At 55.2% G+C, this 15966-nt stretch overlaps 1 protein-coding gene across 1 annotated transcript; it reads right to left on the bottom strand.

Annotated features, from left to right (window-relative positions):
* Positions 1–674: 674 nt before the first annotated feature.
* GOT1 (glutamic-oxaloacetic transaminase 1) lies at positions 675–4861 on the bottom strand. The gene is made up of 9 exons (XM_021536430.4): positions 4663–4861; positions 4174–4355; positions 3499–3622; positions 3209–3321; positions 2914–3018; positions 2208–2358; positions 1907–2072; positions 1654–1796; positions 675–1373 (listed from the first exon to the last, which is right to left on the bottom strand). Exons 1-9 carry the CDS (start codon positions 4775–4777, stop codon positions 1234–1236), a joined length of 1239 nt encoding a protein of 412 aa, XP_021392105.2. The 5' UTR covers positions 4778–4861; the 3' UTR covers positions 675–1233.
* Positions 4862–15966: the final 11105 nt, after the last annotated feature.

The following is a 15966-nucleotide window of genomic DNA, read 5'->3' as shown; positions in this document are numbered from 1 at the left end:
AAGGCACCGTTTTTGCCTTTTCTGTCTAAGCTGCAGCACAAGCAAATCCATCAGGGTAACAAGTGACTACTGCTACCTGACACAAGGAAAGGAGCTGTCCCCTTTCTTCACAAGATCCTGTCAGGAGGCTGCTCTGTCAGCTCACAAATAGATCTGCAGTGACTGCAGAGAGCAGGAACAGATGGTCCCAGCTCTTTTTCAGTGCCAGAAACACAGGCTGTTGCTGGCAGGCCCCGTTGAAGGATCTGGGAGTAGATGGGGGTTCACCAGGAGCCTGCTGAAAAGGATGAATAGAAGAGATCAGCTTTTTCAGACCTGAGGGGCAGGCCAGGAGCCCTGGGCTCCTGGAATGGAAACAGTTGACCATCCAGAAAGCAAACACAGACAGACAGGCAGGATGAGCTGGGCAGCACAGGGCAGTGGGGCAGAAAGAACACAAGATAAATACAGGAGGAACTGGTTGGCTTCATGTAGTCACAGGGACCTCTCAACAACACTTTCCCAGTCAGGCTCCCCTTTTAGTAGTAGCTGTGATTACCAGAGATGCAACACACCCTGAGAAAGGTACAGCCTTGAAACAAACCAAGTGGACAAACCAGGATGCTGAGGCTTTAACCTGAGCCTGGGGAGAGGTTAGTATGGTCTGAACACACGACGTCACACAAGGCAGGGGGTAGTGTTCAGAGACAAAGGTTTAATTTCATGTCGGCAACACAAAGAAGCAATTATCACAATTACAAATATTTGCTCATATAAGGCTCAGAAATTGGGAAGGGGTGGGATGGGTGGAGAGAAGCTAGCAACAGCTTTACCTCTCCCTAAAATACTACTGTGTGACATTAGTTCACAAGTCATGTGAGATCCCAACTTCTGTGCTGTTATCACACAGTGCATTGCACTGGCACCAGACTTTGCCATGATCAAAATGATCAGTTACATGGAGTTGATTAGGACATGCTAAAGAGGCAGCTCTAAGGGCCTGGAGACCAGGCTGCTGTTGTGAAACAAGAGCCAAGGTGGCTCATGCTACCCCCACCTCCTGGGGGCACTGGCTTACCATACTGCAAGGACTACTTAAAAAATGTTAGAACACCATTATGCCTGATTGAGTTACTCCTCCCATCTTTATTAAACCCCAAGAGGTGTGGGAAAAGGCAAGCCATGAGCAGAGAAAGACATGGACTACACACTATAGCTTTGGTGACTTCATTTAAGTTTGGTTGTTCATGTGCTTCATTGGATTTTTGTGACAGCTTCATGGATGGACTTGGCCACATAGTCCAGGTTCTTGGTAGTTAGACCACACATGTTGATGCGCCCACTAGCCATCAGGTAGATGTGCTTTTCCTTGACCATGTACTCCACCTGCTTAGCTGGGGAAAAAATTGGACATCAGGTCAGAGCAGATACCCACAGCTCAGAAAAAAGAACTAGTCAGGAATGCTTGAATCTTTCACAACAAGCAGGAAAGTTTAAGCACTGGCCACTAAAATACTGTGTGATGCTTCATCCCTCCCCAGCCACAGACGCAGTGATGCCAAAACTCCAGTGAGACTGAGAGATAACAGCTTGGACTGCTTCAGCCCAGTTCACCCAGTTTTCAGCAAAACTGCCCCCACCCAAACCTCCCTTCAACAGGCCTTTGATACTTACGGTTCAGGCCTGTGAAGCTGAACATGCCGATCTGCTCTGTGATGTGGTTCCAGGTGCCTGGGGTCCCAAGGGCCTCCAGCCGAGACCGGAGCTCTGACCGCATCAGCAGGACCCGATCTGCCATTGTCTTCACATTGCCCTTCCTGCAGCAGGCAGGAAGCAGAGCATGAGGATGGGCACCCACTTGGTTTGAAGCCATTGGACCCTCAGGGAGGCAGCTTCCCTCTCTCCCACTGGCCCTGGCAACACGTACCACTCATCAAAGAGCTGTGGGGAAGAAAGTGTGGTTGCCACGATGCGCGCTCCCTGGGAGGGAGGGTTGGACCAAGTGGTGCGCACGATCTTCTCCATCTGGGACAGCACACGCTGCACGTTGTCTGCATCCTTCCCCACCACGGTCAGGTTCCCCACCCGTTCATCTGTGGACATGCCAAGAGATGTAAGCCACTGGTTCCACACGTCGTGGCAAAGCAGAGAATTCCCCACCCCTCAGCATGCCAGCCCCATCTGTCTGGGTATGATGCTACTGGGCCAGCTTACTGCCAGACACTCACTGTAGAGCCCAAAGTTCTTGGAAAACGACTGTGCACAGAAGAGCTCAAAGCCCTCGGAGACAAAGTATCGCACAGCCCAGGCATCCTTTTCCAGGCTGCCAGAGGCAAACCCTTGGTACGCTGAGTCGAAGAATGGAAACAGGCTCCGGCGCTGCAAGGAGGAACAGTGTTAGAGGGAAATACCCTCCCCACAACCTCTCTTTTTACCCCCCACAGTACCCGTAGGAGGGAAAAATGACCATGGAGTTCCTGTGTGAATTCAAAGCAAACATGGTCCAGCAACACCAGACTTAAGTACTTTTTCTACTGGGGTGAAAGAATAGAAAGACTAAAGTGGTCAATAAAAGTCAATGCAGGAGAAAACTGCACTTAAGAACACAAAAAGTGCACCACTTCACATGCTACTATCCAGCACCTGCCTGCACATAATTCTTCCAGCAGGAGAAAGCTCACTACAGCCCATTCCCTAGAGTGTGAAGACAAGAACTTGGAGGCACAACAAGAACTGCAGTGCATTTCTCCTCTGAGCACAGACAACCACATTCTGTTGTCCACCTCTCCCTTCAACACCTGCATTGTGGGACTCTCAGCTTCTGCTACATCTCATGCCATTCCCTCAAAGCCCATTTCAGATGCAAATGTTCTGGCTAGCTCAAGAGCTATTTGCCCCCCTCAGTATTGCTTTAGCCCCAGGAGCAGCCCATACCTTCATGACAGCAGCAATCTGCTTCCACTGCTCGGGAGTAGGGTCTGTGCCTGTCGGGTTGTGCGCACAGGCATGGAGGATGAAAATGGAGAACTCTGGGGCATTCTGAGGAGAGAACACATCTTGGTCACACACACACACAGATGACACTAAGGAGAGGCCTGGAGCTGCTCTGGGCAACAACAGCGTCTTTTGCAGTGATCCACTTCCCAGCACAGCACACCAAGGCCTAGCCAGCTGCAGATACTGACAGTACAGCACCAAGTTCAGCCCATCCCATGGCAGTTTTACTCACCTCCATGTCACCCAGCAGCCCTTGGAGATCCAGACCCCTCTTGGCAGCATCCCAGTAGTGGTAGGTTCTAATATCTTTGAAGCCAGCATCCATAAACACAGAATTGTGGTTCTCTGAGGAAAGAAGTAATTTCTCAGAAAAACACACCCTATCTCCAGCAAGCTGCCTTCTCCAGCCCCAGCACCTCACACATGAGAAGGCTGCTCCCCCACTGCCCAGGCCCCTGCAAGGGGCAGGGCTGTGCCTCCCTCACTCACTGACCCACAGGGCTCCCTGAGAGCAGCACTCACCCCAGGACGGAGCGGAGACATAGACAGGGGTGGCCGTGTTGTTGTTGCCGTTGTACCAGCGCCGCAGGAATTCTGCGCCGATCCGCAGAGCGCCCGTCCCACCCAGGGACTGAACACTCCCCACCTGCAACAGAGACACCTGCCAGCACTGCCCGCCCAGGTGAGCACTGCTAGCAGTGCGTGGAAAGCAGAGGTGATTGCAAGAGTGAGGATCCCCCTGTGGTCAGCTCAGTCAGAATGCCATCCCCTTCCAGTGGTGTTCAACCTCCTTCAGTGCTCAGGCCCATCCTGACAACTTCTACCATTATAAATAGACTCCAGCCATTCCTGTTACATTTTGGCACAGAACAGATTCTCAGCTAGTAGTTTATTTCAGGAAAGGTGGTGTATTATCTGACTTGTGTTTCCTGCGGGGAAGCTATTAAAAGATGAAGGAAAACACAGATTCCAATCATAGGCCACATTCAGCTTTTCCCCAAAACCACAACTACTTGCACAAACAGTTTCAAGCGCATGAGTTCATCAAGTAAGCTACAATCAAGAAAGTCCACGTCTGAGAAACACCCAAATCCTGCCAAAATGCAGAAATGCAGGACCTTTACAAATTTACACTCTTCTACTCAGTCTGCTGTAGAGACACCGCAGGGACCCCAGTGCTCCCTGTCCACCACTTACCCGGTTCTCCTTGATGGCAGGGCTGTCATCACCCAGGGCGATGCGGGAGGCGTTTGCCCGGAACTCGGGCAGGCCCAGGATGGGCAGATACTCGTGGTTCAGGCTGTTGTTGTTTGCGATCATCTGCTCCACCTTCTTCACCACCGGCAGGACCCATGGCTGCCCCTCGTCCGTGCGGTAGGCTGCGGGAAAGGGAGAGCCGTCCTTACTGCACCGGGGGCCGCTGCGCGCCCGGCTCCGCGCGGGTCCTGCCCGGGACACCGAGCACGGCGGCCCGGCCGGCCCCGCGACCTTGACGCCCGCTGGACCTCGCCGCCCGCCCCGCCTCGCGCCCGGCCGGGCGCTCGCCGCGGCCCGGTGACCTTTGGGGCTCGGAGCCCGCCGCCGCCACCCGGCCGCCGCGGCAGGTGCGGAAACCTCCGCAAGGGCACCGACCGGCCCGAGCCGCGCGGAACGGCCCCGCCGAGCAGGACGAAACCACGGACTCACCGCCCACGCCGAGGTTGACCTTCCGCGAGTCGCCGTCTTCCCGGAAATCCGCCGTGAGCTTGAAGACGGCGACAGGCGGGGAGAGGGGGACGGCGGCGAAGATGGAGGCGGCCATGGCGGCGCGGGCACTGCGTACCGGTCCGCTCCGGTTCCGCGCGGGCGGCGCGCGCCGCTGGAGGAGACGCTCACCTTCACCGGCGGGGCGGGGCCGCCGCTGGCCCTGACCAATCACCGCGCCGCGATCGACCCCGCCCCCGCCTCCGGCCAATGGCTGCCCCGCCTTGCCCCCGGCGCCGCGCGGGCGGCCAATGGCGGCGGGGAGCGCGGGCGGTGACGCGGGGACGCGAGCACGCAGGCCCCGCCCACAGCCGGCCGTGCCCCCTGCCCGCCGCTCCGCTCCGCGCGGGGCCGGGCCCGCGGGCGGCCGCGCAGAGCCGCCACCGGCGGTGCGGCGCCCGGTGCCGGGGCGCTCCCGCAGCTGCAGAGATGGGGGTGTCCCGGAGGGCAATGCCTCGGGCAGTACGGGGTGCTGCGGGGGACGCCGTGCCCAAGGCGGCGCTGCGGCAGCGCTCGGGGGCGCAGTGCTCGGGGGCACGGCACAGTCCCCTCTGGGCACCCGGAGCCGCAGATCAACCCTGGAGCGCAGAGCCGGGGTGAAGGCAGCCCCGGGTGCTGTGCCCCGGGTGCAGGATGCTGCCGGCTGCGAGGCTCGGGGGTGCGGGAAGGTGTCGGGGCGCCGTGCCCAGCTGTGACGGGTCCGGGCGCAGCGCCCGGGGCACCCCGGGGCTGCGGTGACGCGGGTGCGGGACGGGGACCGCTGTGAGGCCGGTGGGTGTTTCCAAAGGCACTTCGCTAATTCACAGCCAGGCCATAGGCTGTGGGCTTACCCCCGAGAACCGCCCAGCCCCGAGGAAATCCCAGGGTCACCTGTGCGGGTCTCCGCTGCCACTGCTTAGCTCGGGATGTGGCTCTGATCCATGGGGTCTTCCTCGCAGCGCCCTTCTGCAAACTGCACGCCCTTCGCGCAGGCACAGCGCTTCCCGCGATGCCCCCGGCGCTCCGCGGCTCCCGCGGGCCGCCCTCCAGCCCCGCGGGGACCCCCGGGGCTCCTGGGCGCGGCCGCCGTCGGGGCTGCGGCGGTGCCGGGCGGTGCCGGCAGGGGGCAGAGCCGGCCCGCGCATCCCGCCGCCCGTCCCGGAGCCCATCCCGGGATGCAATCCGCCGCCCGTCCCGCCGCCCATCCCGCCTCCCGTCCCGGCGCCCGACTCGCCGCCCATCCCGCAACCCCCGCGGGGAGCGGCACCCACGGCTCCGGCCCGGCCTGGGGCTGCTCGAACGTCCCACCCGTGGCTGCCCCCACACCTTCCCGGGGGTAGGGGTCGGTGCCTGCCACCTATCTCGAGGAGTTTTTAAAGTTTGTGAGAATCCTCCCGCAACCCTGTTATATCTAGGAAAGGATTTGTGGGAGACGGGAAGGACGTCTCGAATAACAGCTCCGTCAGCGTGACATACACCCCAAACACCTCACTTTGTGACATAAAACACGGGGGTACGGGGCGGGAAAGGCCATGCTGTTCCCAAATGCTTTTGCAGACAACCAGTGCTATACACTCCCTTTGGTAACCCAGCCTAGATCCCTCTGAAAACCAGTTTGGATCCTTGGCCCCTTCCATGCCCAAGGTGGCGCCACAGCCCGGCTGCCCAGGAGGGAGCCCAGGGGCACAGCCCTCGCCTCCCCCGGCTCTGGGCAGCACCTGAAGAACTGCGCAGTGCACTTTCTGCTTAGCATGAGAGTGGGGAAGAGGCAGAGCTGTCTGTCGCCACAGTAGCGTGCCAGCACTTCTGCCTTCAGAGGAAACAAAATAATGAGAAAGGCAGAGGAGAAAAACAGGAGTGCTAGACCAAAGCTTTGGCCCTGGTGATGTTTTTAGTCCAACTAGGACAAAATTTCATTTATACCTTGAGAAAAAAGCTGCATGGAAACCACAAAAGGGCTTGAGGTCTGCTCTCTGCAGTAGTTGTGAACCTCTGTAAACACCTGACCTGGCCAAGCTGCTGTCAGGGCATCTAAACCCTAGCCCTACCCTTAAATCTATACCCTTAACTATAGCCCTAATCTTAACTCTAATCTCAACTGGATGAAGAACTCTTGGGTTTCTCAAGGTCAGTGGATTCTGCTAAATTAGATATGCTGGGCAAGGAGGCAGCTGAAGAAAACAAGGGCATCAGAGGGATCTGGGGGTAGCCCACTGCAGGGTGAATCATGTTTTCTGCTCACAAAGAGTAAAGCACTGCACAAGTGGAATGCTGCAATGGGAAAAACAGACAGATCCTATTTCTGGAGCAGACAGAAGTGCTAGGGAGTCCCCAGACTATCAGGCTCTCACTGCACTTACTGGTTTCTAATCCTACCACTTTCCAAAGAGCACTGGGATACTTGGGGACATGGCCAAGTGCTTTCCCAGTGCAGAACAGGGAAGTCACAAAGGCACGGGGGTGCTGCCTGCCAAGCTGGCTGCACCAAGCTGCTGCGTGGGACTGCCAGAGCAGGCTGAGCAGTGCTCATTGCAGGAAAAAATGCAGTTTCCCCAAATCAGGACCATTTTGTTCCCCTTCCTCAGGAGCTCCTGGGCAGTGTGAGCTCAGTGCTGCCAGTCTGGTGCAAACCGTCTGTGCCGCTGCCTGTGCCTGCGAGGCCGGGGTCGCTGACCCAGCAGGAGTTACCTGCCAGAGCGCTTGGTGCCTCTGGCTCAGCCGGTGTCCCGTGCCCTTGACGGCACGGAGTGGAACTCTGCTGGGAAGAGATGCAAGAATGAGACAATAAGAGACAAAGCAACAGGCTGTCGGGCCCCCGAGCTGGGTGGCTTTGCGTTAGCAAGATCCCTCTGGCCCTGAGCTTTCATCTCCTCAGCCTACACAAAGGGTGCCACCAACATGTATGTAAAAGCAGGAGGAACATGGGAGCCAGCCCTGAGGCATCCCTCCCTTCATCTCCTGCCTTGGACTGACAGCCAGCAATGACCTGCCACTCAGTGGGAAAGCTTGCACACCTTACAGAGAGTGAAGAAGCCCCCGGGCACGCAGGGCCGTGCCGCATGCAGACAGGGCCCCCCACACTCAGCTCCTCCTGGGAGCCAGAGGCAGGGGGGCTCAGCAGCCAGCCTGGCTCCTGCAGAGCTCACCCTGCTGCAGGGACACAGGGACCACTGGGGACCAGGCGATGGCCTCCCCACACCATCAAGCCTCACGTGGTCTTGGAAAAAAGCCCTTTTTCTGAGGGTGAGCTCCACTGACCCCATCCCATTCACTCCTTCTTGCAAAATTCACCTTTACACCCCTCTGGCCTCTGCCTCATCCTCTCCAGAGTGCCCTGCCCAGTACTGGGTCACTGTCGATCTTGGCCTCACAGCAAGGGTTTAGCAGCCTGCCCATGCCAGTCCGAGGCTGGGTGCAAGCAGTGTGTGGCACCGAGCAGAGCTGAGGCTGTCCCCAGCGGGTGCCGTGCGGGGGCTGTTTTCCCAGCATCCTCCAAATACAGATGTTTTCTCAGTGCAGGATCCAGACAGAGGAGGGTAAAATGTTTTCATTCCAAGCTCCAGAGGTCAGGTCATGGTTTGTCTAAATGGCTTTTGTTGCTGTAATTATCAGATTAGCTGATCTCTGGCAGTGCATTTAGGGGCAGCTACATTAACTGGGGATTCTGACCCCTCCACTGCCACCCTGCCCAGCTGGGACAGTGGGTTTGCAATGGAGCAGTGGGGATTGGGGATGTCACGAGAGCCAAGTGAAATGCTCACAATTAGTTTTGAGCTGGATCCTCGCCCAGGAGCAGGGGGTACATTTGAAGAAGACAGCAGCAAGGCTCCTTGACCTCACAGCATACTGAGCTGGGCCTGATCCTTCCCTCCCACTCCAACCTGCAATGCACAGCAGCCATGGAGCCCTGTCCCAAGCACCTGCCTCCTGCTGCGGCTGATGCTCAGCATGCAGACACGGGATGGAGCCATCTGTGATGCCTTCCCTTGCTCAGAGCTGGTGGTGCTTGCAGGCACCAAGCCCGGCAGGTCCGAGGGGAGGGTAGTCCAGAGCCTCAGCCTGTGCCGGCATGTGGGAGCCTGGGGCTTGTGCCTGGCTGCAGGGTGCTGGGAGGCTGGGCAGCCCCAGCAGCCAGCAGGGCACAGGAATAGGAACGTGAGATACCAGGCGAGACACAGAGCATGACAGGGAGATGAGAGAGCAGGCTGAGGAACAGATAAAAAGGGATCAGGAGTTTCCGGCCCCCGCCAGCCCCTTGCCGGGTCCGTGGGTCCATCTGTCAGCGCCTGAGAGTGCTGATGGCACCGGCCCTGGTGGCAGCCGGGGCTGCAGGTCCTGCCGAGGGGCACCGTCAGGGCTGGAGGGGGCCCTGCCCCGCCTTCCTGCTGCACCAGGGCTGGCCAGAGTCCGGCCAGCATTCCAGAGAGCAGCCCGGAGAGCAGCCCGGAGAGCATCCCGGAGAGCATCCCGGCCAGCAGCCATGTCAGCATCCCGGAGAGCAGCCCGGAGAGCAGCCCGGCCAGCATCCCAGCCATAGCCGTGTCCGCAGCCCGGCCCCGGCGCCGCCCGGGACGAGCCCTCGCACAGCCCCGCAGGTGCCCTGAGCCCCCGGCCACGCTGCCTCGCAGCACCGGCCTCCTGTCTGCCTGCCCTGCCAGCCCGGCTGCACACACAGATACTGCACAGCACTGCCAGGGCTTGCACACGCCGGCACAAAAAAAAAATATCGGCTCCCACTCTGCTGAGCCGCAGATCAGCACCTGGGTGCTCACAGCCCGTCTGCTTGGGCACCGTGTCCCGTGGCAGCCCCTGCCCCATCATCCCACCTCCTCTCTCACCTGTGGGTAGGAGAAACAGGAGATGCCCTTGAGCAAAGCAGAAGCTCTATAATAAAATAAAATCAGAAAAGATTTTATTATTTCTGCATAAAACAACTTATTTAAAATATGGCTTCACTCCACTTTAGTTTCTGAAATTTTATAATGCCAGAGCACAACACCCCACTGAATGAATGCTTCTGGAGCAGAATATCTACATCTTGTCTTTCAAAGAATATTTCAATCCCTTAAAATGAGTAAGTCAATTTCAACAGTAAAATTTTTCCTTTAAACATCACATTCCTACAGGAAGTTTTGGCTTCAGCAAAACATACATTTAAAAAAATAGTGAAAGCTATGTTCCTGTCATTTTGTGAGTTTTCCTAATTGCCACCATGAGAGAACTTGGTTAGCTCCAAGTCCACATTTGCTTCCAGCTCAAAGCCAGAGGACAACCCAGGGCAGCAAGTCTGTGCACCCCAAAAAGGAATATATCCACCTACCTAATCAGGCTCAAACCTCTCCTGCCACTGCAGCTTCTTGGGAACAGCCAGAGGTTTGCTATTTCTCTAAAACCATTCTGCACATTAGTTTTGGGGTCCCAGGAATCCTAGCTTGGCTTATGGACCACTCATGGCCATGCTTGCCTATTCTATGTCTACTCATTCCCATGGGCACTCAGGAGTTTCCCCTAATTTTTCCTTTAGCATCAGCACCTGCTGATGGATGTCAGGGGACCTGTAACCTGCTCAGGCACTGACACCTGGTGACCTGGTGCATTGAAGGTGGTTTCCTAAGGGTGTGGAATACCAGTGGGGGAAAGGACAGGCACTTCTATGTCAAGGCATGGACTTCTGCACAGCCAAGGAAATGGGTTTGGGACATCTGACATGCAGAGATAGCTGCCATTCCCAAAGGCAGCAAACCTCCTTTGCCCTCTCAGCAGTGAGCCTGGCTCAAGTGTTGGGATGGAGACACTGGAGGTGTTGCAGAGAGCTGCTCTGCCATGCTGTACCCAGGCTGGCAGGCAGCTGTGGAGCTGTGCCCATGGGGCTGAGGAGACTGCAGCACAGCCGGTCCCAGCTGGACCCCTCGGGACAGGGTGTGTCCCCCGGCACAGCCAGGAGAAGGCCAAGGAAAGGGAGTCCAGCTCTCTTGCAGGGAGCCCAGCGCTGCGGGTAGCTTCTGGACCTTGGTGTAGGAGCAGATTTGCTGAAAACAATTTATTTAATATCAAAAATAATTTCTTACAGCGTTTCAGCTGGCGTCAGCCAAGCGCTTACTCACCCGGGAATTCAAACAAAGGCAGGGCTGGCGCCCAGCCAGGGGGTCGGGCGCTGGGTGGTCGTGTCCATCCCGGCCTTGGACACGCCTCTGGGTCACTTGCGGGCTTGTGGCATGATGTCTCCATTTATTTATTGGAAATGTTTGAACAGGAAATGCTAATGGTTTGGGTTTGTGGAGACAGCTGGAGGGGTCCGGACGGAGCTGCTGAGAAGGGGAGGGTGCGCTGGGACAGGGCAGGCCAGCAGAGAAGGGGGAATCAGTGCTGCCCCTGGGGATTTGTCCCCTGTGTTTGTGGTGAAGAGCCCAGCGGGAGGTGAGACCAGGGAGGGCCCTGCCAGCTCTGCTGCCTCCTCCTTCACTGCTGCCTGCATCCCACAGCGCAGGGGTGCACGGCAGTGGCGCTGGCAAAGTGGTGAAGGAGGAGCAGCAACCACAGGGCATGGCACATCTCATCCCATCGCCGGCCGCCTGGGTGTCCATTAGCGTGGGAGAGATGTGAAAGTGCTGCCTCCCCCTGCAAGGGGGTCGAGAGGTTCCTATGCAGCCCAGCTCTGGAGCGGGCTGTTCCTGCATTTGCTGATAACAGCGGAGGTAAAGCCTGACCCAGGAAAGCAGGCAAGATCCGCAGAGATAAACTCCCCGCAGCAAGACAAAGGCACTGACCTCCTCACTGCAGGAGCTGCTGCATTCCCACAAGCACAGCAACAATTGCCCAGGAGCTGCCCTGAGACCTGCACCCAGCCCCACTGGCCAGCCACTGGGAAAGGCCCCGCAGCAGCCAGGAACACCTCTTGTCAGGATCACGGCACAGAAACCACAGCTTGGGGTTTTTAACCAAATCTACTGTCCAAACCATTTTTCTTAGCAGTGAGAGCGAAGAGCTTGCTGTCATTGCTTGCTCTTCATTCAGCATCTTGGCCCTGCTGCATTGCACAGCCAGACGGATGCTGTACAAGCACCCCTTTGTATTTCCAACCTCACACTTCTATCCGCACTTTTGCAGTACAAACAGGCTTTCAGTTTCATTCCCAAACACAGCCGAGGGTCTTATGCACTCACTGATGCAATTCAGGTGTGAGTGCCTGGAGCCCCACACACCCAGAGCACACCCAGGGTACTGAACAGCAGGCAGGAGCTCAGCTCTGTCTCCCCCTGCCTTGCCTGGGTCCCACCCATGGTCCGGGAGGCTGGAGCCTGCGTGGCATTTCCCCATGTCAGGTCTGCCCCAAGACAGCACCAGCTGAAAAAGGCAGAGGCACTTAATAGGATTTGCAGAACACAGCTCAGTTACACACCATACGGCTGCTGTCTCAGGCATGTTTTTAAAATCTTTATCTCTGCATCATTACACACTGATCTACATTTGAAAAGAATCCCTTCGGTTCCCTACCTCTGAAATGAGGATAACTATCCTTCACCTCATAGCAGGGTTATGAGGATAAACAGATTAAAGACTGTGATATTGTTGCAAAGAAGGTTAAACAAGCCCCTGTGACAGACAGCCCAGGGGCAGGGACCAGCATCAGAGCCATGCAAGCCGACCCACGTCTGCACCATGCTAATGACCCCAAAATCTCAGCGACAGGTTTGCTACTGTCTGCCTTCCCAGGACGCAGTCCCCAGCCAGCTGCACGCCTGCAGAGGGGACAGTGCCCCAGCCCGGGATGTGCACCTGTGCCCTGAGAAAGGGGCAGGGGTGCAGGGGGCGCAGGGGCTGCGAGGTGCTCATTAGTAGCACAGTTTCCAGAGGACATCAGAGATCCAGGCGCAGCAGCAAGGGCCTGTGCCAGTGGGGTGCAGCAGGGCAGCTGTTCCCTCTGCACATCCCTCCCTGCAACCTCAGAACAGGGCAACCCTCTCCTACTGCCCACAGTCCTGCCCATCCCTGTCCCTCTGGGTGCCCTGGGCTGGCAGGGACAGCGGGGAGATGTGCACTTCTGCAGAAAGAGCTGGTGGGGGAGAGAATGAGCTGGACAATTACTGTCTGGAAAGTCTCACCCGGATCCCTAGTAAAATAATGGCACAAATATTAAGAAAAGGAGCTCTGTAAACATCTAGAGGATAATGAAACCATGAGCTATAAGCAGGATGGGATTTGTAAATAAAGGGCTGTGCCAAAAACAACAAGCCCTCCATAATTGTTTTGGATAGAAGGACAAGATTAGTGCGGGAAGGGGACTTGGCGGATGTCATGAGAGAAGACCTGGGAGCACAGGGCTTGTCCTCCTGCCTGGCCATTAGAGTCTCTGGCATGTTTGGGCAGGTTTAAGGAGGCTGACCTGTACAAAAGGTGCCCCTGATGGCATGGCTGGCACCTGGGAACATACGTGATCTCTGCAGCTGGACACCTGCACTACCCCAGCAGCTGTTCACACTTTGGCCACCTCAGAGATGAGAGGAGAGGGCACAGCTAAACCTGAGACCCCAACCCAAATGAGACATATCTCACCATCACATGTCACAGGGCTGGGACCCATGCAGTGCAGGAATAAGCCAGCTGGACAGTTATGGAGTGCAGAATGAGAAACAAAACTGAGCAAATCCAGGAGCAGGAAAATAATGCTGCCATCTTCCATGATGTTCCCCAGTTTTGGACAAAACTGTGTCTTTTGTGAACATCAAAATGGCACGTTCTGCAGGACTGCAGTGTTCCCTGGTTCTCTCAAGTACCAGCTTTTTGGCCAGACATACAGGAAATGTGCATGCACCTCCTTGCAACCAGCCCTTTGAAATGCTACTGTAAAAGCACACGTAAGCAACCACCAGTCATCTGCACTGCACAGGACAAACTTGTCCAGTGTAGACATTGCACAGAAGGAAAGACAGAAGCCTGGCCAAAATGTACCTGATTTTGTACTGGAGCCTTGGGTCTCTGCAGCAGCAGCGGTGCCGGGCTGCTTAATGCGCGCGCTGCATGCCGCATGCAGGGCAACGCATGCTCACAAAGCCAAGCTGAAATGCACCATATATGGTGAAGGTATTATTAGTCCATGGCTTCTTCCTAGGACCTTCTGAGAGAATCCTGCTTGAAAATAGGGAACAAGGAGGTTTGACTATGTCTCAAGCAGGGACTTGAACTGCCCACAGGACCAAAAGCAATGGCTTCAAAGAAACAGGGAGCAGTGAGGTGTCAGACCCTTGGGTATCTGTGAGGTGCTTAACAATATTCTGGTTAAGTACTTGTCTTAATTAATACTGACTGCTCATCCAATACCTCCACCCTGACTGGCCTCCAGAAGTTGTCCTCAACAGGGAGATGTTGCTGCAAAGGTGTCAGCACTGGAATCCAGGTACCCAGTGCAGGCACAGGCCAGCTCAGAGGTGGCCTGTTCACTGCTGCCAACCTTGGCTGCAGCCCTACAAGTCATGGAAAAGATGGAGTACCTAGCTGTGGGTTTTGGCTGAGCTGAATGCCAAACTGGGTGTGCTGGCAAAGAAAGTGGGCTGTCCCTCTGGGTGGAGGAGCTAACAGAAGACTCTGCTTGTTTGGGGTCCTGAGGGTGAGCAACTGGATGTGAGCTCAATGCTGGGACCACATGGTAAATGCAGTCCTGAGCATCAGAGCTGCATCTGGAGTGCAGCAAATGGGAGTTGTGAGGTAGTGCTCTGAGCAGCAGAGGATGGGATACTAACCCTGAGATACTGTGAATAGCCTGGTGCCCCACTATAAAAAGATCCAGGTGAAGTGAGAGATGTAAATGTGATTCCCACCCCTCCGTATTTCCCATAGCATCCTTGCAGACAGAGTGGGGAGGTATGGGCTGGAAGGGGAAAGACACAAGGTGGCTTGAAAACTGAGTGAAGTGATGGAATCTGCATCTTCAGACATTTCCAAAATTCAATGGATCAAGGCCCAACCAGTGGGCTGTACTGCCAGAGTTCCTGAGGCCAAAATTATTCTGTGAAATGAGAGAGAGTGCAGAAAACAGGCACAGAAAAGACACACTTGCAGGAGAATGCACCCCACAGTGACAGAATCAAGCTCAACCTGTTTTCTTCTTAAAAAAGCTCAAGAAATTTGACTGCTATGCACAAGTACTCTCATAGTAAGAAAATACCATGTGCTAACGTCTTTTTATTCTAGCCAAAAAAGGCAGAACAAGAATCAATGGTTGGAAATTAAAAGCCAGACAACCCTGCATACAAAATACGACATACATTTACTGAGCAATGCTGATTAGCTGGTGGATTAACCGTCAGTGATTAAATAAGACCAAACCATGAACTCCCTTGCTCCTCCAGACCAGATGCTTTTGTGCATTAGTGAAACCCCAGGTTATTTGGATCCAGAAAGAGTAACAAGACAAGGCAGTCGGGTAGATCAGCATAGGTGATCTAATGACTAACTCTGATCTTAAACATCGTGAGTAAAAATACATCGTGTTACTAATACACATAGAAAAATTCCCATTGCACAAGCTCAGTGTAAACACTGCAAGTTGACATCTGCAAACCCACAGATGGAGGGGGACAACAGTTGTTGCTCCTGTTTTAGAAACAGAAAAACACCCAGCCCACGGCCGACCCGCAGGGGCCTTGTGACAGGACTGGAGCCAGGAGTGAGGCACGAGCTTGGAACACCAGGAGTCTGTCAGCAGGCAAATTCATGAGAGACATGGGCTCTGCCCCAGGATGCTCCTGGACACTGTGCATCAGACATGTGGAACACTGGGGTGGGAAGAAATGGTCTCTCTGCACAGAGCTTCGGGGGATCACACAAAGCATATCACCATTCCAGGAAAAGTAGGGTCAGAGTGATGTACAGAAACAGGGGAAAATTTGGATAGTAAACACCAAAAAAACCAAAACCCAAAAACCCAAACAAACAAACAAAAACTCCAACCCCCCAAAAAAACCCACAGAAAAAAAACCCAAACCAAACCAAACCAAACCAAAACCAAAACCAAAAAAAAAAAAAAAAAAAACCAAACAAACCAAAAAAACCCCAAAAAACCAACAATAACCTAATGGAAACCTTCACAGCTGAAGCCAAACACACCTGGCAAGGACCAGTCCTGAATAGACTGGCCACAGGCAAAATGATTTTCCCCTCTTTTTAGTACCTGTATTCGGAGAATTATAAAAAATAAGCCTGGAAGGCCCTTGAAAGGTCACCTAGCCTGTCTGCCTGCCCCCAAACAAATCAAACCCTTCCTGGTGGAGC

Source organism: Lonchura striata, chromosome 6, assembly GCF_050655825.1.
Source record: "Lonchura striata isolate lonStrDom1 chromosome 6, ASM5065582v1, whole genome shotgun sequence".
Taxonomy (NCBI): domain Eukaryota; kingdom Metazoa; phylum Chordata; class Aves; order Passeriformes; family Estrildidae; genus Lonchura; species Lonchura striata.
This window is presented reverse-complemented; position numbering and strand designations above follow the sequence as displayed.

Bases quoted from the DNA above. Each gene is read 5' to 3' on its own strand.
- GOT1 (XM_021536430.4), bottom strand. From the start codon at position 4,777: ATGGCCGCCTCCATCTTCGCCGCCGTCCCCCTCTCCCCGCCTGTCGCC. The intron at 4,356-4,662 runs GTGAGTCCGTGG...CCTTTCCCGCAG, and splicing joins GGTCAACCTCGGCGTGGGCG to CCTACCGCACGGACGAGGGG. The intron at 3,623-4,173 runs GTAAGTGGTGGA...TCTCTGTTGCAG, and splicing joins CTGCCATCAAGGAGAACCGG to GTGGGGAGTGTTCAGTCCCT.